The 27,457-nt window shown below is 38.0% G+C and overlaps 3 protein-coding genes across 3 annotated transcripts; 1 reads left to right on the forward strand and 2 right to left on the reverse strand.

Moving 5' to 3' along the window:
• Positions 1–1,254: 1,254 nt before the first annotated feature.
• On the reverse strand, positions 1,255–4,022 carry LOC104425561 (putative phosphatidylglycerol/phosphatidylinositol transfer protein DDB_G0282179). The gene is made up of 5 exons (XM_010038283.3): positions 3,862–4,022; positions 3,633–3,745; positions 3,301–3,402; positions 2,942–3,102; positions 1,255–1,690 (listed from the first exon to the last, which is right to left on the reverse strand). Exons 2-5 carry the CDS (start codon positions 3,715–3,717, stop codon positions 1,583–1,585), a joined length of 456 nt encoding a protein of 151 aa, XP_010036585.2. The 5' UTR covers positions 3,718–3,745; positions 3,862–4,022; the 3' UTR covers positions 1,255–1,582.
• A 5,384-nt stretch (positions 4,023–9,406) lies between these two features.
• Positions 9,407–10,250, reverse strand: LOC104425563 (putative RING-H2 finger protein ATL71). Its single transcript, XM_010038284.3, has one exon. It carries the CDS (start codon positions 10,146–10,148, stop codon positions 9,513–9,515), a length of 636 nt encoding a protein of 211 aa, XP_010036586.2. The 5' UTR covers positions 10,149–10,250; the 3' UTR covers positions 9,407–9,512.
• A 5,324-nt stretch (positions 10,251–15,574) lies between these two features.
• LOC104425564 lies at positions 15,575–18,237 on the forward strand. The gene is made up of 3 exons (XM_010038285.3): positions 15,575–16,004; positions 17,469–17,576; positions 17,668–18,237. Exons 1-3 carry the CDS (start codon positions 15,681–15,683, stop codon positions 17,977–17,979), a joined length of 744 nt encoding a protein of 247 aa, XP_010036587.1. The 5' UTR covers positions 15,575–15,680; the 3' UTR covers positions 17,980–18,237.
• Positions 18,238–27,457: the final 9,220 nt, after the last annotated feature.

The following is a 27,457-nucleotide window of genomic DNA, read 5'->3' on the forward strand; positions in this document are numbered from 1 at the left end:
TGCGGTGGGTCAACATTAACCCGATTATCTTCTCTAGGGACACTTAATCGCATTCTTCGGTTCAGCCGACGCTTGTAATTTGCTTCTCAATCCAAGGTTGCTGTTGTTTGCTGTGGAAGTTGTGGAGCCTCTCTCCTCCTTGGCTGAGGTTTCTTTTGTATTTGGTTGCCGGTTGTTCATGCCGTGCTAGTTTCTTGTTGTTTTTGCTCTTGTTGTAGTTTGGTTGCTGTGTGTTATGGATTTTACATCTCAGCATCCTTCCACTCATAATGATCTTATTATTTTGAGTGTAAATTTTGGTTCCTTGATCTTTTGTATAGTTGGTCATTGCTCATTATATTTATTATCTTTACCAAAAAAAAAAAATCTCAAACGGCTTAGGTTGATTTGAGTAGACAGACAACTAGGAGGAATTTGATGTCCTAGACACCGGCAAGGGAGTCTGAACCACAATGGTTGCAATCTCCACAGGCTCTGGCCACTAATAACCAGTCAATGTATAAGTCCATGGAGTAGTCCAACTAGGAATTGGGCCTAGAAGAACTTGACCAAGTCTTGCAAAATAAGAAGTTGCAAATTTCTTGGTGAGAATAATAGGGCACACACACAGGGTTGATGGGCTTACGATTAGGACCACACTGACAAAATTGTGAAACCATTTCATGTGTTAGTTGAGAAACATCGACTGAATTTATGTCCTTAATAATTCCGGTCTATATCCTCTCTGCCTTGCAGCACTGAACCGTGTTTATAGTCCCTTGTACTCAGCTTGCAAATGCTTCTGGTGGAATGCAGCCGGCTTACTTTCAAAGCCGGCATGACATGTGTGCTCTTTAATCAAGAGGCCTTGCGGATTAATCATAGATCTCGAACCAAGAGCAATCCTAGGTTCATCCCCTATGAGCTAGAGCAATCTCTATGTTTAATACACATTCTGTTTAAGACATCAGGAAAGTCCTCGTTCCAAAGTGGACAGAGATGAATTAAGATGGTTGGGCGGAGGCTCTGCAAATTCTCTTTTAAAACAGCTCATAGATTTCCACAGCAGTATTTTCTAACCTTAGAGATCCAACTCCGAAGCACCCCTAATCCCCTTTCTGGAGTCAGGCATCAGTTCAATGGCATAAGACAATGCCTTCGTGGTCTATGCCATCAGTCCAAGCACATGGGGAGCAACATTTCAGTGATTTATAGGAGGTTGTGGAGTGGAAAGAAAAACCCATGTATTATCCAACCCATACGTCCCAGAATTAGTTACCGTAATTGAACAGGTATTTGTGTCATAGAACTAATAATGCTTTAAATATAACTTTTACACAACAATGACAGGAATAATAAGAGAGACAGACAGTCAGCATAGCCTGACTGCAATCTAGACAGGATTTTAAACCTTCAACAATCACAATGCCAACTTATTGAACTCTATGCACAAAATATAAGCGTATTGTATTTCCAGGGACCAAGTAAATACTTACACAATTTCATCACTAGAAGATAGAAGTATCCACTCACACAATTCAAGGGACTCATCTTTGACCAACTAGCACAGATGAGATGCACACTTCATAGTCCACAACTATCCTTAAATCTCTGCCACAGATGAGCCAATCCCAATGTCGAAATTAAAGCCAATGCATGTAAGCTCTCGCTTGTCTCCATCGTACATCTTCATCTTCAGGGAATATGAACCCTGCATGCCAAACATGATTATCATAATATGTGAAATCCATGACACAATATTCCAGAAATATCCAGAACCAGAAAAAAGTCATGCTAGAAGGATAAACTAAGAATTTGCACAAACAGAACACACCTCCAGGACAGTGCCAGCAAGGACAACAAGCAGGAGACAAGGTTGGACAAAAAGAACAAAGAGAAGAAGAAGAAGAAGGAGAAGAAGAAGAAGATAGCCTTAAATAAAGGAATAGTACAACATCAACTTAGAAGTCATATGCCGTTCAAGTCATGTTATGGTTTGGAGCAGTTGATATGACATTCTACTATATTGCAGAGGAAAAACCCAACATCGTAGCACCAAAACTGCAATAATCTATGATTTCATGAGGTTTTACCTATTTTTAAGATAATCAAGTTGTAAGTCAGGGGCATAGAATAAGTTACACCAGCTATATTGACACTTTCGACAACATCACCATACTTCAAGAATTAAATTACAAGAGAAACCATCAAACAATTTCAGTGAATATCTTTGCCAAGATTCACTTGCACGAGGACCCAGAAGTATTATCAAACTGAACATACAAAAGTTGGAAGAATATACTATCCAGATATGAGAAGAACGGAAAATATCAATGCATCAATGATACTGTCTGATCAAATGGCAACACTGCACCGTATATGTTAGTCTAACATTGACTAAGGTTCTTTGAACAGAAGAAAACCACTTTAAAAATCCTGGCAAGAACAAACCACCACAGGCTGTCAATAAGAAAGTTCTGGAGATGAGCAGCTGGAGTAGCTACAGGATATTGTTTCCTTACCACAGAGAATTCTTGCAATCAAAGATTTCTACCAGAATTCTAATCATGGAGTACCACTCGAAAGTAGTAAGATAAAAAAAAAAAAAAAAAAAAAAAAAACTAAAAACGGAGCTTCATTGGACGAAAAAGAAAAGGTGTGTTAAAACTAAGCAAGGAGAACTTGTAAATGGTGATAGCAATGTTGCACAAACTGAGAAGTTCTTAATCTCATTTCCACCTCTTTACGTCAAATAACCAAGCAACACTTCAACAAAAATGAGACAATGTAATATGAAAAAAACATATCAAGCGAGCTGGATTGAGATCATTAGCTATTGCACATCAGAGCAAGATTTGCAATTACGCCCCTCTTCTACATTATAATGCAAAACACTCGTAAAGCACGCAAATAAAGTTTCTGGGATTTAAATCTCATGAAAATCATCAAAGTGTAATCTTACTGGTGGAGTGTATCCTGGCAGGACTTGAGAATGAGCAACCACAAAATCCCCCGTCGTTACGGGGCAAGAAGTCTCAGAGCAAAGGTCATGGGTCTCGGTGTGAATGTGCCACCCAAAGTATGAAACATCAATAACCAGTTTCCCTCCAGGGATTGCTAAACCTGCAAAGACAACCCCCAAGCAACGGTAACACAGAGCACAACATGCATGTTGCCCAACATATATCTCGACAAAGTATCAAATTTCCCAACTTTTTCTTTTGGGTAAGAATCAAATCTCCTAACTTGACCGTGCCTTATTTGAAACAAGGGGTATTGACACCATGGACAAAGGAAAGTGAACAGGAAACAAGAAACTACCCGTTGATGCAGAGATGCTGAACGTGGCCGTCTTGCCTCTCACAACCGGATAAGGCGAAATCTCAACCCCTGTCACCTTCACATCATATTCAGTGTTCTTATCTGCATCACACACAACAAACCCATTACCCAAAAGGGGGAAAAAATCAACCCTATTGAGCATATATGCACACTTCACCGCTTGCAACACCAAACATCTAAGCCACCGCAAACTACCATATCTCTTAAATTAATTTATGCAACAAATCAAGCACCAAAATTTATGAAACCACGACCGAGTCCTCATCGCAGAAAATCATCAAAATTCTTTCGAACCCATCAGGGAAACTGACCGCAGTAGCTGACTTCGGTGGTGGTGGCCCGAGCCAGGGACGCGATCGCGCAGAGCGCCAGCACGATCAGCTCCGACTTCGCCATCCTCGCGCACCCACTTCGCTTTTCCGGTCTGCCGAAGCAAAATTATCAACAGAATCGCAGAAATTTCAGATATTGCAGAGAACACAGACCCAATTCGAACGAATACGATTTGATAATCGGATCGCGAGAGATTCTTTCACCAACCTGCGGATTGGGATTCTGCTCGAGCAAATTGCCCGTCGGAATCGAACGAGGCTGTTGTCTGAATCGAGGAACAGGATCGGAAGTCGTCGGTTCTTGCCGTGATCCTTTTTCGGTTTTATTCTCCGTCGCAGTATTATCTGACTTCAGGAATTTTTCTTTTTTGTTTTTGGCTTGACATGAGAGCTTTCGAAATTATATTGCAAATGAGTCCTCCGACTTCCCTGTATTTGCATTTTTCATCCGACCACTTCTATTCTATGCTTTCTTGCGGTTGAATTATATGGTCCATTTGGACCTGAGCAGGTCTTTAAAAGGCTCACGGAGGATACAGACGGAAAAACTACCTTGGGTGAGAATCCCGTATTATCTTTCTATTTCTTTTCTGTTATGAAGATAAAGATAAATAGGGAATTAAGAGATCTCACGATGGTGAAGGTAGATACCATGCTACGATTTTGATTCTTCTTACTAGGATAGGCATGTATCGTAACTTCCTCGTGTCTAGAGTAAATGATGGTTAAATGCCCACAGCTAGATTAACAGCACCGTTCTCAATCACAGGTTAACCAAGTTCCCCCGGTTGAGGACAATGCCGTATTTATTTCACCTAATGTAGAATGTCACAAGATTATCGCATGTGGATATTTCTTGAATTTTTGCAGCTAATATTATGTTAGGCTGTCAGGTGAGACTACGCAAGAATCTCGCCGGAGTTGAGTTCTCCCCGGTGAGAAGGAATTGATGGCGGGTGGGAGCCTCTCAAACATCTTGTTGATTTAATAACCTCGTTTACATAGGATGTTTTGATTTTATCCAGGATTTAGATATCTATCTTTGCCTAAATTCACTTGTTTTAGACCTATTTTCCCAGGTGAACTCTCACTTTAGGTCCCGTAAATGTCGAACTCACAAACAATTGTTTTATGAGCTTCGATGAAGTATAAATACTAATCATCGAGTTTGGCGTTTAATTCTCTTTTTCTCTATCTCTTTAGTTCCTCCTTCCTCTTCCTTCTATTTGATTTTCCTGCCCAGATTACCGTTCTAAACCTATCTTTCCACGTGCCTCCATTCATCATTATTAGAGATGTCAGAACTAAATAAAAATTGAACCAGAACCCAACCAATTTTTCATCATTTTCGATTTGAATAATGAATTTTTTTATTATTTTATTTCGTTCGGGTAGTTTTGGTTTGGTTCAGAACTGAACTATAGTCCATTCTCTTAATATTACAATATTTACACGATTTCTCTTTTTTGTCACTAAACCTCTTGTTAATATTACAAATAAGAAAATAAATAAATAAAACTGACAAGTCACCGTTTGATTTTAAGATAATTCATACTCAAATAGTTTAGTTCGGATTTCATGAAAACTTGAACCAAACCGTTAATATCATTCATTGTACCAAATGACAAACATTACAACTATAAATATGAGAGACACATAAATAAAAGGTTCACCGTGGAACGAGTTAAAAGGAGGAATGGAGAATAGATCTCGAGACCTTTAGCTAGCTCCGGTTTGTTTTAACGCAAACTCAACACTAAACTTAGGATAAAGCGATAACCACTTTTAAGAACACAAGTTTGTACGAGGCAATATTGAGGTATATAAAATGATGTTTGAACTGCTCATGTACTAGATACGATGAAGCCCTAAGCGGAAGCCTCAACATATTAAATAGGTTAGGTGTCAAATTTTAAATATGTGACTTTGAATACAAGGATAGACTTAAGTGCAATGTCATTTACTAGGAACATTTTGAACTATGAAGAGACAATGCGGATTACATTTCATATCTCAAGCATTTCAGTTCAAGCAATATTTAAATTAAATAATAATAAGCACCTAATCAATCCTAGTAATTCATTCTTTTTCTGTCAACTTTCCTGACGATATGGCACTCATAACTAGGAAGTTTGAGACTGACAGATGAGCTACCTCATAACTAACAAAATTTGGGTTGACCAACATAAAAAAGGACACTAACCGATAAGTCATTGACTTGTTCTTTACCGCTTGGTAGATGGTTGGGAATATCTAACATTGTAAAAAATCTTAATCTTTTTAGGTTAAAAATATAAAAAATATTTTCACCATTGATAATAATTTATGTCTAAACACATTTTTAGACGATGGAATTAATTTTTTTTCTCACACGATATGGCACTCTTTTTTAGAATTTTTTTAATTATTTATTTTTCATAATTGACTCGGCTCACTATTTCGTTGGAAATAAAGATGCATATGTGGACGCTAGGTAATTAACTGAAGAGTGAAGATTCATGAGCTATGTGTACCTTGAAATCTGGATCAAATCACTAGTCAATGTTAGCGTTTCTGGTAGTCTCGAATTGAAGGATGAATTGAAGGATGCTGACATGTGATCCCAGCATGTTTCTATGAAGTACGAGCAAAGGGCGATGAGACGCTATTGTAGTCTCCCCGGTGACACCGATTCGACATCCAAAGTCTCAAACTCAAACAAATTGGGTTGGTCGCATCCATGGATTGTTATAGTGACAGATGAGAGGTCCTGCTACCCTGAACTAAGCTAGCATAGGTGAGACGCGATTGTGCCAGCCGTGTACGCTGATGTGGTTGTCTTAAACGGTATTTTTTAGTAGATTGAATATTATGAATCTCACGTCACTCATGTTTATGAATTGTCGTATATTAATAAAAGAAAAATCTCATGTGACTTTTAATTAACATGATAGGCTCCGATGAGTTTGCCTACAAATGAAATGTAAATCTAGTAGTTTGATTTCATGTTAAACTCATAAACTCATATACGAGTCAAATTGCCATTACAAGTAGTAAGTTCTAACGCAAAAACAGAAATTCTTATAAGTGGGAGCTAACATTAATCGCATAATATTAGAGTTTGTCTTTATAGAGTCTATAAAATATATATAGCCAATGCTAGATTGCCAAATTCATTTACACAATCTTATTATTATATCGGGCGTAGCACATATTGATTACAGTAATAATGTGGTTGGGTAGTTAAAGTAGGCTAGAATTAATAGTGACTTGTGATAGATGAAATGGTTAGAACAAACACTAGAGTTAAGCTATGGTCCTCTTTCCTATCCTAAGATTGAAACACTTCAGTTTATCCATCGAAATCATCTAAAGGAGGAGGAAAGGGGGACCTGGCCTAGAAATTTGTATGCTCGTGTTGGGGTTGATCATATCAATTGAAAATATCACCAACCATGGCTCGATCAAGTATAAATTTGCAACACAATTTCTAGGTACTCCAAATCTACATTTGGATCTACGGTTGTTAAATTTTAACATGTGGCATCAGAGCCACTTGTACATTGGTTTAGAATTCAATTGATACTTAATCTTGATGAGAATTCATGCATAGTGCTTATGTTGCAATGTCTATTAGCTGAAAATTTAGATATGAAATTCAATATTTTTGTGTACTTAACTTTGAAATTGATGTAGGGCTATTTCTAATCACAGCATGTTGAATAAATTTTGTACATTCCATGCCCTAAATCGGCCTTAATATGCATTGAATTGCATATTAAATCTAGTTATTGCACTCTTAAGCGAAGATCTTCTTCCTACAATTCCGCAGTAGAATCTTGTGAACCATCATCGATTGGAGTAGGAAGATCAGCTGTTCTGTCTGTTCACTGGCTTTTGTAATAGGAACTGTAGCAATTATTTCAGAAAGAACAATCCAAGGAATAGACACAACTTGATTTGACTTAGAAGTCTCAATAAAGGGAGATGTTCAAACTTCAGCAACATCGAACTCCAAATGCATAAAATCAACGATCTTACTACCACAAGTAGGACAGTAGAACCTGCCAACTTTTGACCTTTTAGGATACCCAATAAAGAAGCAAGGAGTAGTAGTTCTAGGATCAACCCTTTTTCTCATATGGGTTACAGATGTTACCACAGTAGACAACCCCAAACAAGGAAATGGTTGAGAGAAGTTTTCTTTCGGTCCAGATTTCACAAGTCGTTTTAGGTATGGATTTGCTATGGACTTCGTTCAGGGTATACAGAGCAGTCATAAGAGCTTCATCCCACTGATGATCTGGTAGGTTACACCTACTCATCATGCTCCTCACCATATCGATAAGAGTGCAATCCTGCCTTTGGCCGCACGATTTTGTGGATGATTATATGTCATGTTCTTATGGGGCAACAATCTAACAATTTTTCAAGTACTTGGCAAACGGCTTGATTTTCTGCCTGGTTGCATCATGTTTGCCATGGTGCTCACCACCATGACTAGCAAAGGCGTGGTAATGATCACAATTGTGGTATGGAAGGTCCCAAAGCTGCCATAAAGAAAGTTATCAAGTGCTTCTTTTGCAGCAAGAAAGGACACTAAAGAAAGACTGCTTTGAATCACAAATCTTGGTTAGCTAAAAAGGTAATTCAAAAGGAAAAAGATTAACTTTAGTTTGTTTTGCGTCCAATTTAGCGGACGCGTCTTCTGATTCTTACTGAATTGATAGTGGCGATTCTGTCCATGATGCAATCTCACCATGGTTCAAAAGCATAAGGAGACCAGATCAGTCTGACCAAGAAAGTTGTGAATAAATGAGAAGCTACTGAACGAGTCAATATGTGTTGTTAGGTTGACTTGAGAGTATGGTTTTGACCTTGCTCTGAAAACACCTTCCTTCTTTTATAAGAAACTTGCTTTTATTCCAGTGTTCGACATGTCTGGTTTTTCATTTGCATTTGGTGATTTAGCGGACTGTCTTCTAATTCATAGTGAATTGAATTCTAAAACTTTCAAAAACTGGAATCAAGTTTTAAAACTTATCAAATTAATACAATTTAGTCATTCCGTTAATTGCGTTTTCGAAAATTTTAGCACTCGATTGTATTTTCTTGATCAGTTTCAAAACTCGATTATATTTTCGTGATAAGTTTTAAGACTTTTGATACACTTATGGCAATATCATTGTAGGGGTTTAGAAGCATGAAGAAACCAAATCAGTCCAGACCAAGCTTAAAGTTGTGAATAATTGAGAAGCTGCTCACGAATTGATAGGTGTTGTTTGGTTGACTTAAGAGTCTGGACTTGAACTTGTTTCAGAAAACACTTTTTTTTTCCTTCTTTTACAAGAAATTTGCTTTCTACTCCAGCGTTGGACAAAATCTGGTTATCATTTGCTTTTGGTGATTGTAGAGTTCAGTCATCTTTGGATTGTACAGTTGTTGGATCTGGTGCTTTATGCAATGGTTTATATCAGCCGTGTTTGGCTTCGAATCATGTTCAAGAACCTTTCTCAGTTGAATCTTCTGTCCCGAAAAGATCTTTGTGAAATGGGAAGTCTACTTTGTATAATCCATGATAGAGTTTCTGAACAAAATACCCTTTAGGCTACAGCAACTTGGTGCTGCATCTACATCCATATACCCTAAGAAAATTTGAAGAAAATTACTATCTTTATAGAAGAAGCTCTAGAGATCCAAAAGAATATGAGGCTAATCATACAGGTAAAACTGCGGTATAAGCAGGAAAAAAAAAACAAGAATAAATATCCCTATATAGAAGAAGAGGAGCATGAGTTCATTTACAGTAGAACCAATTCATCCAAAAACATGATCAATTCAGAATCCTATACCCTTCTTTGATGAGGATCCATATGTGATTCAATCTCTCCTAATTGCGAGCGGAACCACCTCCGCGAGCGGAGTCGAGAGCGGAGTCGGCAGAGGCGACGTCCTACACACCGGGCACGTAGGGTGCAGGCGCAGCCACGGGTCGATGCACTTCTGGTGAAACAAGTGGCTGCAGTCGGGCAACGCCCGGAGCATGTCGGTGTCCTTGTAATCTGCCAAGCAGACTGAGCAGCAGCTCGCGGTGGAGCCCTTCTTCTCGAGCTTCGCCTCCGAGTAGAGCAGCTTCGGGTAGCCCGTGATGGTGGCCTCGTCGAGGCCCTGCTCCGCGAGGCCCTGCTCCACCACGACCACGACTCGCTCCTGATCGGTGGCGGGGGGTGGCCGGTGCAGGCGCCGAACCCTCCGGCTGGCGAAGGCGGAGGAGGCGGACGCACCCTGGAGGTTCCGTGCGCAGAAGTAGGAGGCCAGCGTTATGGTGGTGATGAGGAGGAGGACCCCGACGGAGACCCCAATGCCGTACCCGAGGCCCCCGATGTTGTGGCCGCCGAGGACTCCGCCCGAGTCGGGGGCGGTCGCGTTCATCTCCTCAAGCAGCCTGTTCTCCAATGGCGAATCCCGTGGCGAGATCGGTTTGAGGCGCGTGGGTGTCAGCCATGGCCACGGCATGAAGCAAGGGCTTTACTTCGGGGATCAAGGATTCCAAAGTCAATGGTTACAACATGCAGCGATGGAGATTGGCTTGAGAGAGAGAGAGAGAGAGAGAGAGAGAGAGAGAGAGAGAGAGAGAGAGAGAGCTTTAATTAAGGGAAGGTGTATTTGGGCGATGCGTACGAATATAAAAATGTTAAAAAGCCTAATCGCTTCGAAAGGAGAACTTGGCTGAATACAAAATGGAAGATCTGGTAAGGGTTTTCTCTCATTACTTTTTTGGTGTGGTGCGTCAACGCATTGAACGTGTCGTTTGCAAAGCCTATTGTATTGCACGAAGTGGGATTAGATGCATCAGAAAAGTTGTGGTGACGTGAATGGTTCTTTGGTGAATTTTTTTTTTTTTTTCAAAATCTGTCATCAGCTCTCCATCCCTGATGTGTCAACTTGGATTGCTTCATTTTAGAATTATGGGGTTTGGATCTCCAAATGGAATCCGTAGGCTGAGAAAAGGCAATCTCCCCCGTCGCTTGCGATTCGAGCCGGCCCCCACAGACAACGTGCCAAGGCCGACCCTAAGTGAGCTTCGCTCTCTACATCCCTCTCTCTCTATCTCTATTCTCTATCTCTTCTTTGCCACAGACGGGCTCGACGAACAAAGGGTCGAGCCGGACGCCGTGATGGAGTTCATCCAGATCTTGGTTGCGGTTTGGTTGAGCTCGATCAGACTTAGGTTAAACACTCGATGCGCGCCGGAGCTCGACTAATCCGCATTGAGCTCGATGCCGACAAGGTCATGATGTTAACTACTCATCTTTGCTCTACCGGATCTGGGTTTCTGAGCAATAGGTTGGGGGGGCGTTGTTTCAGGTTTAGGATAAGTGAGTTTTCATTAGGATTGATTTTGAAATGGTGGGAGGGATGAAGTTGCAAGCGAAGGGGTGAATATCCAAACGTCATTGTAGATTTTCAAAATTGAAGATGAAAGAAAACAAAATAGATGACTTTTGTTTTTCTATATATTCCAATATTCTTGTAATTATCTTTACCAAAAGAAAAAATATTCATTGTAATTATGACAAAATCCCGTGACAAAATCCGAAAAGAAAGTGGGAACGGCTAACCTTCCATCGTCACTCGATGGAAGGGTGGTTACCTACTACTTTAATCAACTCGTTGCAAGTGTGATTGTTTTTTAAGGTTACGTGCACGACATTACAAGCTCATGCATGGCTGCTTGTAGCAAACAGCGACACAAATGTGCCCGTCGTGATGTGGTTGGCTTGGAGTTTGGAAAATAATTTTTTTTTTTTTTTGCCCCTTTTTACTCTCTTTTTTTCCCCTTTAATATGCAGTTACCTTCATCAGGGGTTTGTTAAGTTTCTTTATCGGGTAATAATATGAATGATTTCTGAACTTTAGTTTAATATCCTTAAATTTTAAATTTGTTCAATATGACCATATAGTACCAAAGCTATTTTAAAATGTTCAAAGTAATCATTTTATTAATTTAATATAAAGAATAATATTGAACATTTTCATATAGTCCATGGGCTAAATTGAATATGTACCAAATGTTCAGATATTACATTGAATAAATTAAGAGTTCATAGGCTACATTGCATATTGAGTTAAAGTTCAGTAATCATTTGTGTCATTCTCTCTCTCTCTCTAAATATTTCATTATAGAATCTAATGACCATGTCAAGGTTGCCAATCAGGTGATTTAAGAAGATTTGTTATGCTCGATAGATTTTAGTAGAACCGAGAAACTATTGGCGTGTTAGACTATTGTAAAAATCCTCTTATCCAAAAGATAAATTTGTAGATCTAGTAATCGAATTTGATGATGAAAAAACATGTTTAATTCACTTATATGTATCTTGAAGGGTTTAAATGTTCTGCGTGATATTTAAGCAAGCTTGAACTATAAAATCAAAATGAATGATGTTTTGTTGGCACTAATAAAAGTTATACAAAGAACAGGGTAGTTGTGTAAGATCTGTTTGATAAGGCTCTTGTTTTGAGGCATAGTTTCTTTTCAGAAAGAGTTTTTTTTCTATTTTTATCCTCTGAAACAATTTTAAGTAAAAGAATATATTTGGTAACTACATAAAATTCTATTCTCGGAATATATATATAACCTATTTTTTAAAATTTTAAATAATGTTTTAAGAATTGTTTTTCTTTTTTTCTTTTCTTCACTGGCTGCCATCGGTGCCGGTCGGCGGCCGGGGTGGACGAGGGCGGGTGGCCACAAGTGGCAAGGAAGAAGAAGAAAAGAGAAAAAAGAAAAGGAAAAATAGACTCATTTCTAAAAATATCTTTGGGAACAAGAAGTTACTTTTTTAACTTCTTGTTTTTGTTCTAAGTTTATTCCTTAACCGCTTTTTTATTCTAGGAAATAGAAAAATTAATTGATGTTACAAAATGGATTTCTATTTTATTTTATTTTATTTTATTTTATTTTATTTTATTTTTTGTTCTGGAGAACAAAATAATAGAAAAACAAAGAAAGAGAAACATTAACAATCAAGCCCATAACGTGTTGAAAAGCCTATGCTAGCAAACGGCATCTTGTCTTCCATTCAAGATTTGCTTGGCATGGCCGACGCAGAGGCGGTCAACACGGAATAAAAGCTCCGACATAGGTGGTGGCGACGGGGCAGAAAGATAAAACAAAGAAGAAAATCAGTCTCGATCATTAAAGATTGTAAGTGTCGGTATCTCAAAATCTCACATTGACGAGTTGTGCAGGTCTAATTTCCTACAAAACTTTACAACCTTATATTTCCAACATGAAACATACCTCCCTCAATTTAATAATCACGTATAATCAGAAATGGTTTAATGTAATTCCTCATGGTCTTTGAAGAGAATGATACATTTTTTTTTTGTCAGGAAAAGTATTGAAAAGCTCTAAACTTATTATATTAGTATCAATTCAATTTTAAATATTTCAATTGTACTAATTTAGTCATAACATTTTTGCATTGGGACTAATTTAGTTCATTTGACTAATTTATGTTAGAAATCATTGATGTGGAAGTCAACTATCATGGGGCACGGGTCGGTACTAACTTGGATACGCCGACACTTAAGTGCCATAACTTTAAAATGGTACGCACACACCAAGTGCCATCATCTGAGTAAAATGGGACACTTAAGTGCCACTCCGGCAAAAATCCGGCCAAATGGCTGACGTGGCGACTTTCCGGCGAGCTCGGTCCAAAACGGCGTCGTTTTGCGCGACGTGGCGGCGTCTACGTGTAAATAATAGTATATAAATTAATTAAATTAGATTTAAAATATTCAAAAAATTTTAAAAATTAAGAAAAATTTTAAAAATTAAGAAAAATTTAAAAATTTTAAAAATTTTAAAAAATAAGAAAATTAAAAAAATTAAAAAATTTTAAAAATTTTAAAAATTTTAAAAAATTTTAAAAAATTTTAAAAATTAAGAAAATTTTCAAAAATTTTAAAAAATTTTAAAAATTAAGAAAATTTTAAAAAATTTTAAAAATTTTAAAAATTAAGAAAATTTTAAAATTTTTTAAAAAATTAAGAAAATTTAATTTTTTTAAATTAAGAAAATTTTAAAATTTTTAAAAATTAAGAAAAATTAAAAAATTGTAAAAGGGGGGTGGGAGGCCGAACGGGCGGCTCCCTTGCCGCCACCGCCGGCTCCCTCACCGCCGCCACCTCCGCCGTTGTCGCCTCCCCCACCCCCCTTTTTTAAATTTTTTAAAATTTTCTTTTTTTTTTTTTTTTTAATTTTTAAAATTTTTTAAAATTAAAATTTTAAAATTTTCTTATTTTATAATTTTTTTAAATTTTTAAATTTTTAAATTTTTTTAAAATTTTTTAAATTTTTAAATTTTTTTAAATTTTTTAAATTTTTTAAATTTTTTTAAATTTTTTAAAATTTTTAAAATTTTTAAAATTTTTAAATTTTTTAAAATTTTTAAAATTTTCTTATTTTTTTTAATTTTTTAAAATTAAAATTTTTCAATTTCTTTTTTTTAAATTTTTTAAATTTTTTTAAAATTAAAATTTTTAAATTTTACTTTTTTAAAAATTTTTAAATTTTTTTTTTATCTTTGATTTTTATGCCGATAATAATAAAATATTGCGCGTAGATTTCCCGGCGAGGGAAAAAAAAATAATAATAAAATATCACAGTGTCCCCATTCGAAAAAAAGTGTCCCACTTAAAAAAAAAGTTCGAGTTTTGAAGTTATGGCGACTGTGTGTGGCGTCTTGAGACTTATGGCGCTTGTGGTATCTTCCGCCTCAACTATCATACATGGCACGGTCGTGGTACTAACTTGGATATTTTAAAATTTTTGGATTTTTTATTTTATTTTATTTTTCCTTTTTATCCCATTAATTTTGGTTGGCAATGTAAGCCCTTTTCAATTGCTAGGGAGGGTTGCAGTCCATGTCCAAGCCCTCGCTTGATTTAGGCAAGGGCCCTTGCAATTGGTGAGGTAGTGATGGCCTTGCCTAGAGCCTTTACGACTCAGCCGGCTTTAGGCAAGGCGCCCTTGTCATCGATCCTCCTAGCCAAAGTGAAGTAAAAAAGAAAAAGAAAAAAAACAATAATTAAAAAAGAAATGAAAAGAAAAACAAAATAATTATAAAAATTTCAAAAAATGATTAAATATTATTAAAAAAGTCTATGTCATGAGCCAGTTGTGCCATGTGGGACATCTTGTATCAATATCAACGATTCCCAGCCTAAATTGGCTTGATAAATTGAATTGGTACTAATGCGAGATTACTTTAAAACTAAATTGTCCCAATTAAAAATGTGGTTTATAATTCAATTAGTACAAATGAAATAAGTTTAATAATTTTTTTGAAAAAAATATTCAAAAATTTATAAATCTATTGTACTTTTATCAATTAAGTCATAAATATTTTAATTTTGCCAATTTAGTATTAAATCTTTTAACAATTTGTTAATTAAGTCTATCTAACTAATTTTTGTCAAGAAATCGCTCACGTGGACATCGACCATTCTACTTGATATAGGCAGTGGTGATGTGAACATCGTGAAATAATGTTTTAATATTTTTGAATTTTTCATTTTTTTCTTTCTTTTTTATTTTTTTTTAAACTTAAGGTTTAAAGGCCGGTGAGGGCTTGGACACCACATAGGATGATCAATGTAGTGATTTTGTTGTATAAATTGGCCGGATGGACTGAATTGAGACTAATATGAAAATATCTAGGATTGAATTGACTTCGTTGAAAATTTTAGAATATAATTGATATCAATGCAACTGATTTATCACATTTTATTTTATTTGCGCTTGTCTAGTACTCAATGAACATACCGGGCCAGAATCTGTGAAATATGGGCCCGTACTGTGCGGCCCAAATGCAGGCCCACCTAGGTTCGACCGTCGTCGTCGTCCTCTCCATCCGAGGCTCTTTCACTCCAAGACAAAGACCAGACCAGAGCAGGACAGCGAAAATCTAGAAACTTGCAAGAGCAGCGTTGACCTCGGCCGGAGATCGAAAGCGAAGCCCGACCGTCCACCCCATGGCGCCGCTCCCCAGCCTCCTGGCGAGCGCCCTGCTGGCCCTCGCGGCCGCCGCGTCGCCGTCGTGGCTGGCGGCCGTCCGGTCGAGCGACACGAACGGCGCGTACTCGACGTGCGCGGACACCACCGTGCAGCGATCGGACGGGTTCAGCTTCGCCATAGCGTTCGCCGCGAGGACCGCCTTCTTCTTCAACAGCACCCAGCAGCTCTCCCCCTGCGACAGCAGGCTCTCCCTCTCCTCCTCCGGCTCCCAGATCGCCGTCTTCCGCCCCAAGGTCGACGAGATCTCCCTCCTCACCATCAACACCTCCTCCTTCTCCCCGGTCAGTCGCATCCTCCCTCTCTTATCTACTTTTGTTGTTAGAAATTTACATCAGCGGAAGCGGTTTCGTTGGGGGTTTTTCCGTTTGCTTAAGTTAGTCGGTATCATGGGTTAAGTGGGCGTGATTGCTGAATGAGCTGTGGAAATTTGAAGTCTTTGGCCGTCTGATTTGCGCTAGCATTGCATTTCCTGATAAAAAGTTTTGTGCTTGCTTCTGCATATGAGGGATTCGGTAGCTGGATCTTGCTTTAAAGGGCTCTTAATGGGAAATTTATCCATATCATTTGAAATTCATGCACCTGCGCTCGCTGACATACGCCCGTGCGCACACAGATAGGACAGAGTTTGGAATGATTTTACCATAACTTTGTGGTTTTCATGGTTTGTTGTCTGAAAATATGTTTGGTTTGAGTTTGTGTAACTATTTTGTGATCGAACTTAGTGTTGATAACCACATGCTTCTCTCGGTGTCTACCCAATCGAAAATATTATCTTAATTAGGCTTCTCTGTTGATTATGCATCTTGAGTCCTGATCCAATTTAGAAAGATTGGACGACATGAGGGTGGATTTTGTGGCCCATGTCTTGTTTCTCTCTCTATTGAAATCTATCAGGTCTGCATCTTCTCAGGGTGATAGCATTTCTTATAATTTAGGAACCCGCAGGGAATATGATTTTCGTATTAAGCTTCTTCTCTAATTTTTATGGTATATTATGTCCTTAAATGCTTTGTGATCCTTCAGAGTCTTTCTTGGTCTTTTGTTTAAGATGAGGATAACAAGCCCTTTCTAGGTTAGGACCAAAGTTCATCCTTTCATCATTCCTCGTTGTAGACTCAATTTGTGGTGTTTTCTTGCTTTTTACTTGGAAAAAAAATCTGGTATAAGATGAATGACTATGAATGATTAATTCCTTAGATTGGAGCTTAAGAATCCTTTTTAACTTTGTGGATAGGTAGTTTGCTTGGCTTTTATATACTGAATTTGTCATTACCTTGACAAACCACTATAAAGGAAGAAACTGGGGACTCTTGTTCTGGATATGTGATGTTCTTTCAAACCGTGTCAAAGATGCAGGGTGAAACTAACGTCTTTGAAATTTTTTTGACAGGAGGTTACAAGTACTCTGAAACTGTACAAAACTACTTGACTACATAAAGCGTATATTTATGCACATTACCACCAACTACAAGTGCCATACTTCAGTGATTGATTGGTTATCTGTTTACAGTTTTCTCCTAGCGAGCAATTGCTACCATTTCTTCACTCTCCATTGATTTTTAATATTATAAATTTGGTCAATAAGTTTGTCCATTTCAGACAAACAGTTACTTGAAGTGCCAGAATTTGAACTTCTCTTTCGCTATCCTTTGGTATCATCAACCTTTTGCGTGTCTTGAGGCAAAATCTAAAATTGCACATGCTATATGATGCATACGATTTCTGATAAATTGTTTTCTTCACAGGACACTAGTGGTGGCTACATGGTTGCATTTGCTGGTCGGAAATATGCTGCAAGGTCTCTCCCTGCTTTTGTTGCCAACAGCACGTACACAGTGACCAGCTTCACTCTTGTAAGCGAAAGATTTTAATCCTATTTTGGCATCTTGTCATAATCACTCTGCTTAAAGATCCAGTAAAGGAGCTGTTCTGCGGTTGATGCAGGTGCTTGAGTTTCAGAAGGGAAGGCTGCAAAACCTGTACTGGAAAAGAGATGGGTGTTCTTCATGTTCAGGAAACTCAAACTTTGTCTGCCTAAATAATCAAGACTGTGCACTCAAAACATCCGACTGTAAAAATCGTGGAGGCTCAGTAGATTGCAGCCTTGGGATTCAACTGGCGTTTTCAGGGACAGATAAGCACTTCAAAGTACTCAATTCTTGGTATGAAGTCGAAAAACTTCGCCAATACTCGCTCTATGGACTTTATTCAAATCTAAAAGACTCTCTAACTAGTCAGTATAACAAAATATTCTAAATGTTCTCATGCTCAACTTTCTATAGATTTCTCGTGGTCGATGCAATCTTGTTGTACATTTGTGTTTATAACTATCTCCATGTTTTTGTTGGAATTTTTGTACTGAAATAGTATGATGCTGGGGCTAGTTCTTTCTTGCCTCCTATTTTTTTTGTCCTCCTGCTACCGTGAGGACTTGTTGACAATTTATGTAAGCTACCTTAATGAGTTGAAGTTGTTTGGACCATGTTCATAGTGGTATTGGCTATTTTTGAGGTATCTTGCTCATCAACTCTGTAACATATATACATAATGAAAATGCATGAAATACTAAACTTTTGGTTTACATGGAGAAGTATATCAGTAAGTTATGTTGAAGTCTTGATTATGAGACACTAGGGACATCTATGTTCAAAACACGGAACCACCAAAGTTTCATTTTTGGAACTTGTTCTCTGTTTATTGCTTGGATCATTTTCAGTCTGGCAACCAGCTGAAAATAATGACTATGAGTAAGCTTCTATGTTTAGTCTAGGGAAGGTTAGATTCTCATGGTCAGTCTAGGGAGTTAGGTAAATGTGAGGGGCCGGGGGGAAAAAAAAAGAAGAAGAAAAATGTCCTAACTATGGTAAGGGGAAAAGGAGAAAGCCACATGAGAGTTTTTTTTTTTTTTTTTTTTTTTAATAAAATAAATGTTTATCTCTATTTCTCTATTTGATCAATGGATCATCCAATATTTGATTAACATGATCTTGTTAATTAGTGCTTTAAGAAACTTTTTAGTCACTTTAATTTTAACAATATTGATGGTGAGTTCCTTGGTTTCACAAGTAGCAAGGATCACAAGCTTGAAGCATGCCTTTGAGATCCCTTGATTTCTTATGTTTTCTTGAAGCTGATGTCATCCGAACTAAATTATATTCAATTTTTTCTTGCCACATGGTCAGTAAAAACTTCCTTAGGTTTAAGATAATCAAGTAAAGAAATAATGAAGATAATTATATTACTTACTATAATGAATATATCTGTGTAATTGATTAATGACTTCACTAAAATAGGTAAGGTTTTTATGCAACTTGATCCTTCCCATCACTAATTACTTTGTTTGAAATTATTGGATGAACATCACAGCAAAAACAAGACCTTTGTTTATGTTGTCAAGATCCATATACTCGAGATCTTTTCTGGTCTCTTTCCAAATCTTCCATGTTTTTTGTCTCCCCTTTTAACTTGCATCCAGGTTTTAGGTTTACACATTCTAACTAGCATATGAAGGTTTCACTTCACACGTCTAAACCACCTCAAGGAGCTTTTCTCATCTACTCTTAATAGGCCAAATACCAAAAAAAAAATCACATACTCATTCCAGGGACACAGCTTCACTTTTCAAATGTCCAAAAAATATCATGTGCTTACCCAAGGGACAAATTGTCACTGTTATCTTTTCAATCCAAACTATCCTATGTAGCAGATATGTAGCTATGTTTGCCATGCGCACCATGGCCATCATAGATCGTGTCTGCACCATGGTCATTGAAGATCGTTGCTTGAAGAGTCAATTTTGTGTGAAACATTGTTGTGACCATTGCTGACCTCAGATGTGAGGCCAGCACTAATCACTGCCTCTAGATTGAGGTTGGGCAACTTAAGTTCTGGATTAGATTGGGTCCCATGGGTATGGCCATGGGAGCCCGTGAGCTCTCTGTGCAGAACTTACATGGACACGAGCTCTGTTCCAGAGAGCTTGCAGGGCCAGCGCAGGCTCAGGTTGAGCTTGCATGGCAGGCCACACGAGGTCAAGCTCATGGCTTGTGCCATGGGAGCTCCCATGGTCACAAGCCCCAGCTTGATTGAGAGAGAGAGAGAAAGAAAAGGAAAAGGGGGTTGGGGGGGGGTGTGGTTTGCTTGTTGATGACAATTGAGAGTGGGTTTGGTGAGACACTCTATTTGGAGCCTCCATTATTAGAGTTCGCCAAGCTCTCTTGGCCTTTGCGAACTTTGTTCTGAGGTGTAATTTGATGAAGGCATAGGCCTCCAAAGTCAAAAGAGGGCATCAAGAGCACACAGCAGTAGTTGTGGCCAACATTGACCTTGACAGTTGGCAATGACGCCAGCCACACCCCCTTCCCATTTCTCCCCTTCTATCTGTGTCCTCTTTCTTTCATCTTTAATAAACATTACTTTGTTTTGACTAGAATTGTTAGCTTTGCCTTTTCAATCTGCGTGAAAAAGCTGCTCGCCAAGTCATTCTCCGTATCCGCTCTTTAATGTGTGGTTACGTAATCCGCTACATAGGGATGGAAATGATGTTGGTGGCTATTTTTATCCTCAAAGAAGAATACATAACTTTTGTTTTTGGATAATTGAAATGTAAGGCCATTTTTGTCCTTGGATATAAGTACATGTTTGATTTTTGGATTTGGCAATTCTCAGTCGCATGTACACCAAATTTTCATTGTATAAAATCATCTATAACCATCTCTTTTTTTGACTGGCAATAAATCCAGCCAATCATCTATTCATTTTTTTTTTTCAACTTTTGGTGGTTGACTGCGTTATTTTGTGCCATAGTGCATCGGCCTCTTGCCCTGGTGGTATTATAGTTTGAGAATTTAGAAGAAGGAAAAGAAAGTGACTTAGTGATTTGTTACGATTCTCTTTTTTGATTTGTTAAGTTGCACATCCAAGATAGGGGTTGGTGATATACCAATTAACACCTTGGATGGACAGTATTGCACTTACGTGCGTGACATACATGCTTTTGCCAAACCATTTTGAAAAAGGCACTTTCTTTCTTGAAGAACTTTTATCTAATCCATGCGACGCTCATGCTTGTGGAAGCTAACTTATTAGAGGTTAATGTGACTCCCTTGTTGAAGCCCTTTTCGAATAGGGTTGCCAAACGAAGCCCTTCTTTGTTCATTTGTAAAGAAACTTAGCTAAGTGCTGCATTGTCTCGATTGTGCTTCCAGAATTGGTATTCCAACCTTTTTATGAGCATTAATACAACATATCTTATACACATACTTTACATTAGAGATGTCTATGACAAGATCACATCATGAAGATTTTTTTGGCTTAGCAATTGGAATATTAAGGAAAACAGTTGAGAAGTAAGTGGAATTATATGTTATGGAGGGATTATTTAGTGAAGCGAGTATAATTTGGTACTCTCAAAGGAAAAATCATGACTAAAGGAAGAGTGCTTTGCCATGTTAGGGAATTTTTATCATTTTCAGTGTATATGTTAAGAGTTAATATCACAAAAAATCCCAAACTGGTAAATTTGCGACAAATTTATCATAAATTAGTGTTTTGATTATAAAAATTTCAAATTGGTACATTTATGATAAATTTACACTAAATTAAGTTTTTGACCAAAATATCTCAAACTGGTATATTTGTAACCATCGTTAGTTTTCGTTATATTAGATTAATATCATAAAAAATCACAAATTGGTACATCTATGATGAATGGAGTGTAAAATTTTAAATTGGTATACTCGTTAACTGTCATGTGTTATTCAATTCAACAATTTGATGTTAAGATTTAACAAAAACCGATGATAAATTTATCAAAGGTATATTGGTTTGAGGTTTTTAGTGATTAAAAAGTTAATTATGAGTAAATTTATCATAGACGTACCGATTTGAAATTTTTGTGGTATTAACCCATATGCTAATAATATTTTGATAGATTTGTTTGCTGGTCCAATGTTTTGTTTATTACTTAAAAGGAGAATGCAAACTCTGTTCGAGATGGTCTTTTGTCAGTCTCAAGATGGATATTTATTTGATTGAGAACATTGCGTTGTCAGCATCGCACGTGTCAATAACGGATATAAACCTAACCATGCAAGAGAGTACATATAGGTCGTTCCAATTCCCTCTCCAAAGTTATTGGGATTCGACATTGTACAACGAGGATACAGGTATTTTGGCACCGTTGTTTAGTTCTTCGTGGATGGCTTTCCTTTCCCGGAGGTAAAGCTTCTGGGGTTGTCATTTCTTCGTATCTCTCCGCTTCCGGGAAACTTTCGTACCTCTTCAGCAATCGTTCGATCTCCGGGCGAGATGGCCACATGACCGGTTCGGTATCACCACGACCATACATGATAACGAACGCAATGACACCGCACGCTTTATTAATCTCACTTACTTCCTCAGCCAATTCTAAATGCCAGCATTTGTTTCTCTCAATCCACATTAGCTTAACCTTCTTTCTCATCATGGGTAATTCTTAATGTGGACTCTCTTGCCTCCATATGTGTAAACGTCGGTGTATTTATAGCGTGCTTGAAGATGGTGATTCCAAATCCTGGCATTGTTGATTCAAGGCAATCGAGAATCAAATTAGGAAGTTTTTTTTTTTTTTTTTTGATAAATGTAAGATATATATTGAATTTTAATCAAGGAAGCTATACAGCAAAAGAGCCTCAGTACCAACAAAACTTGCACTCATGAATCAAATTAGGAAGTTGGGTGCACATGAATGGTGAAAAATCTGGATCATGGAAATAGATGTGCAATTCATAATGCGTAGGTTATGGGAGTTAATGATCCGACTCTTTTCTCTTTTAGGGTTATCTTATTCAGCATAGAAAATCACGGTCATTCAATGAAAGGCTTTGGATACACGACGGCCTTGTGCAGATTGCTGATTTTGTTTCGAAATCATGCCTCAAATGCATCATTGACCGAGTGTGGCAATGTTCAAAAGTGGAAGGGAACGGAAGAGGAATATTCTCGTTTGTGGCGGTTGGAAGGAACATGGATAGGTTGAAATTAATAGTTCGTAATCAGATTGAAATCCAAGAACTTAATTTATAATGGTGAACAACCAAGCATGAAATAGAGCCTTCGAATATCACATAGTCGGTCCAGCAAAATGAAAGGAAAATGAAGAGGGAAAGAACCGCACGTAGCCGGTATTTTTTGTTATGATTTCGGGAAGAATCCACCATCGGTCGTGTGATTTCACTCGATTATTGTGCATAGAAACTTATTAGCTTTGGTATGCTAGATCATGAAGAGCTAAAATGAAAAAAATTGACTAGGTTGCTTTTTGTGGAAATAAATTTTTTAGAGTTGTGAAGTAGCGCGTGTAAGTCATTTCCAATATGAAATGTTAATGAACTTTTTATGGAAGAGCTTTGCGGTGTTGATTTTTGACGCGGGATTGGAGGATCAGCCCAAATTTGGGATTTCATTTTCTATTTGTGGATTTTTACATTTATTGGAATGTTTTAGATTATGCCATTTCCTTTTAAAATGTTGTTTGATTAGATTTTAGGTATTATTTTAATTAATTAGGAGATATGATTTACTATTTAGGAGTTATCTCATTAGAATTCTTTTTACAAAAATTGATTTTTTTTTTAAATTTATTAGAACGTTTTCTCTTTTTGAAACAATATAGAGAGTTTATCGACATATGCGTTTGCGATTCGCATCTCTTGCGTTTTTTGTTTTCACCGTGTTAATTCTAGTACCGTAGTAGGTGACGCGTCCTTCAGATAGATTGAGTATCATCCTTTTATGTAAGGTCGGAATGACTAGTAGAAATGTTAGAACGTCCATATATCAAAGAGAAATTCATAGAATATAAATTGGTAATCGAGGACTCCACCATGGGCCCCCCGTGCCGGGACGGCACCGAAGGGTCGGGCCTCTATACCTTGGGGGAGACTAGCCCAGCATCCCATTGCCGAGGCCTCTTACTTAAATCACTAGTAATTGCAGGTTTCGAACCCTCAACTTTGGCGATGAAGGAGAGACTCTCAACCAACGTAGCTGCCCACGAGTAGGTTAGAATATTTAAATGTTAATCTCTATCAAATCAAGAGAGTTAGATCATGTAGCTTAAATTGCTTTTCAACTTGCAGAGTACTCAATTTGCAGTTCATGAGGAGCGTCAATTGACTCATAACTACATTAGGCCTGTTTGATAACTCAATCAAGCGCTTAAAAATGAACATTTAACATTTAGGATGCATTTGTTTGTAGGGAAACTTCACGAAGAGGGAAAATACTTTTCAAGAAATCATTTTTCAGGAAAATTCTCTATTTAGTGAAATATGATTGAAAATATTTTTAGTGTTTGAATCTCATTTGGAAAATGATTTTGATCTCATGATTTTATCTTAAGCAAATAAATTGTCTTTTAAATATTTTCCATATTTCTAATTTTTTTTTTTTTCCTTTTTCCTTCTTCCTCATTTGCCAATTGTTGAGCCTTGGCGACAATTGCCATAGGCCATTGGTGCTATTGCTGAGGCTTGGATAAAGCTGACCTAGCCAGCCTCAAGTGAGGTCGAGCCTTACTAGAATTGGGTAGGGTCAAGCTTGCTAGATCTGGTGAACCATACTGGTTGAAGTTCGGAAAACTAATTCCGTAAAAACACATTCTCTTAAACAAACACACCTTAAATAAGTTTGTTTGATAGCCTTTATAAGAATTGATTTAATAGACTCAATCAAGTAAAAGGTCCATTGAATGTAGTAAATAAGGCATACTTAATTTGTTCAATAGTGACAATAATCGATAGAAAATAGATTCATGTTAGATATATTGGCAAACCTTATTGTTCAAACCATTTGGTAAGAAATCAATAAGATCCAGCTATTAATTTTAAATTAACCATAAAGATTTTAAATTTTATTTCAGCACTTAAGATAATGGGCACTTAAAATTCACTAATGAAGTCACTCCCTGTTTGGTAAAACTGAAAATTAAGTGTCCAAAATTTTATATTTAATTTGAAGTGTGGATTCGCCCACAAAAGATAAAAAATAAAATTGAAGTGTTGATAATCTCAAATGTTGAAATAGAATTACAATCTTTTCTTATGACAATTAAAAATTGAAAGTTAAATACTATTAATCTCTTGCTTAACATGGAAAGAATACTATTGGTATGTTTTGTCAATATATTTGGCAAGATTCTAATTGCCATCGAATATTTTTTAGTTGAACAAATTGAATTACCCCTTCCTTGAGTACCAGATTTAGTGGTTGCTTTTATAATCTAATGATTTAAATAAATTTTATTTAAGGTTATCAAACAAATTTAATCTTTAATTTTTGAATTTTTAATTTTCCACACTTAATTAAGTTATCAAACAAGTGATTTTATTGGTCAATCTGTCATTAAGTGCGTTTCATGGATTTCTAATTACACACGCCTTGATTGATTATCTGTCAAAATCACTCAATTTTGTAAGCGAGGGCTTACTTAATCGGCCAATTGATTAAATATTTTTCAATGGGATATTAGGGAGCACATAATAGAAGCTCAATTACTACATCTAGGATATTGCTAAAAGGGAACTCAAGTCTATGCCCGTTAATATATTCAAGTAGACTTATATTCTCTAAAAACTTAAGCTAATAAGTTAGAGGCTAACTATAATACATTAACTATTTTATACCACACCAATTCTCTAATATGAGAATTCTATAACATTACTCACATATGTATCTCAATAATCTCCCCCTCATATGTGAACTTAGTGTTAGGTTTGATCCTCCTTAATTTATGTATTCTTTTGCATCAACTTATCTTTCACCTTTAGTCTCTTTCTAGAATGAACTATTAAGGATGCCATTCGGACCGTGTTGTTACATCACAATGCCTCAAATTCCTTCTTTGAGATATTCACCAAATACTAGAATAGATTGGGGATCTATCAATCTACCATCGGCTCTAATACTATTTGTTTGGAAGTGCGTAACAGAATCCCGATACTTTCATTTGGGGAGATCGCAAAGAGAGAGCTTAAGTCCGAGCCAATCGACATATTTAATTAGATTCGCATTCACTAAAAAATTTAGGTTAGTGACTTATAAGTCAATTATGATGTATTAACTATTCTACACCGCATCATTTAATGGAGGGAAAATCTCAAATAAGGACCCAAAGTGCAATTATTTTTTCAAAAGAGGATTTGAAGTGGAGTTTGTCTCAAAGAATGACCCAGAGTGGTTATTTAGTCTCAAAGAAGGACCTCACTCGCCGGCTGGTGAATAGATGCATATCTGATGCATATTCCGATAGCCTGATTAGGGTATTTTTATCAATTTTTTTTTTCTTTTTTTGGCTGCCCTGTTCATCGTCTTCCTTGTCCCATGTTCACTTCTTCTTGTCCAAGAACATCGGACTTGGGGAAAGGCCGGTGAGTGCCGACTGCTAGTAAGGGTCGAGCTCGACGCCCATCGCTGACAGCAAGCGAGGGCCATCGAGCCCTAGCTGGTCGTGGGGGAGGGGGCCGTCCAAATCAAGGCCCTACAAGGAGGTCCTCGAGGGAAAAAGGGCCGTCCAAATCGTAAGATTTGTTGCGGTTTTGAGGCTGCGGGGGGTAGGGAATAGGCTTCACCAATTCGGCAAATTGTAATTTTCGGGCAATGTGAATTAGAGCCCTTGCCTTTTCTGCAAAATACCGTGGGAGGAATCGCTGGATTTGGTGCGAGGGTCGAGGCTTCCTTTTTTTGGTAATCCATTTGTTTTCTTTTTTCGGTACGATTGGAGCAGATTTTGTTTTTGGAAATTCGTTGCGTTGGAAGTTTTGGATCTCGAAGGATCGTGAGGAGATCGGGTGGCGAGTTTCCCAAATCGAGCAAGTCATTTAGTGGGATGCATTTTCGCTTGGCCAATTAGCGATTGGGCGGGGCTCCGTTGGCGTTCTCAGATCCTGCATTGAGGTATATTGAGCAGCGCCAAGGTGGAGGACGTTCCTCGTCGGCTGGTGGCTGCTCGGAGATCAGTGATTCGCGTTCGCAAGACGAGGGGAGGTCAGATGGTGATCCCGATATGTGCAGAGTGGACGGGAGTGATGTCAAGAGCAATTTGAGGGAGTCGAAGAGGAGAGGGAGTTGGGAAATGGGGTTGAAGGTGTTTGGGGAGGGTCGGGTGGAGAAGTTGCGGAACACTTGTTGCCGCACTCCTTGCAGTTGCGGAGAAGTTGTCGATCTGGGAGCAATGGTGGAAGGGATGAAGAAGGCGATGTGGGCATCCTAGTTGTAGTCCTAACAGAAGATGAGGTTGTCGATAGAGTGGTGAGCGAATGCGGGGGAGGTCGCCCCTCACGACCATCAACGGGGTCGCTCCTTGCCGGCCTTGGGCAAGGGCTCGCCCACCTCATCGGCCACTGATAAGGGCGGGCGAGGGCTCGATAGCCCTCGTGGCTGGGGTCGGGGCCACCCTCTCCCGCAGCTAGCGAGGGCTTGATAGCCCTCGTCGGCTGTGGTCGGGGCCACCCTCGCCTGATCTGACAAGGGTCAGCCTGCAAGCCCTCGCTCATGGCTGGCGAGGGCTTGATGGCCCTCGCTTACTACTGGCGATGGGCATCCAACCCTCGCTGGCCCTCACCAACGGCCAACACTCGCCGGCCTTCCCAAGTATGATGTTCTTGAGAAGAAGACGAACAGGGGACGAAGAAGATGATGAACAGTGCCACCATTGACCCAAAAAATATAAAAAATAAAGAACAAGACAACCGAA

Source organism: Eucalyptus grandis, chromosome 11 (assembly GCF_016545825.1).
Source record: "Eucalyptus grandis isolate ANBG69807.140 chromosome 11, ASM1654582v1, whole genome shotgun sequence".
Classification (NCBI taxonomy): Eukaryota; Viridiplantae; Streptophyta; class Magnoliopsida; order Myrtales; family Myrtaceae; genus Eucalyptus; species Eucalyptus grandis.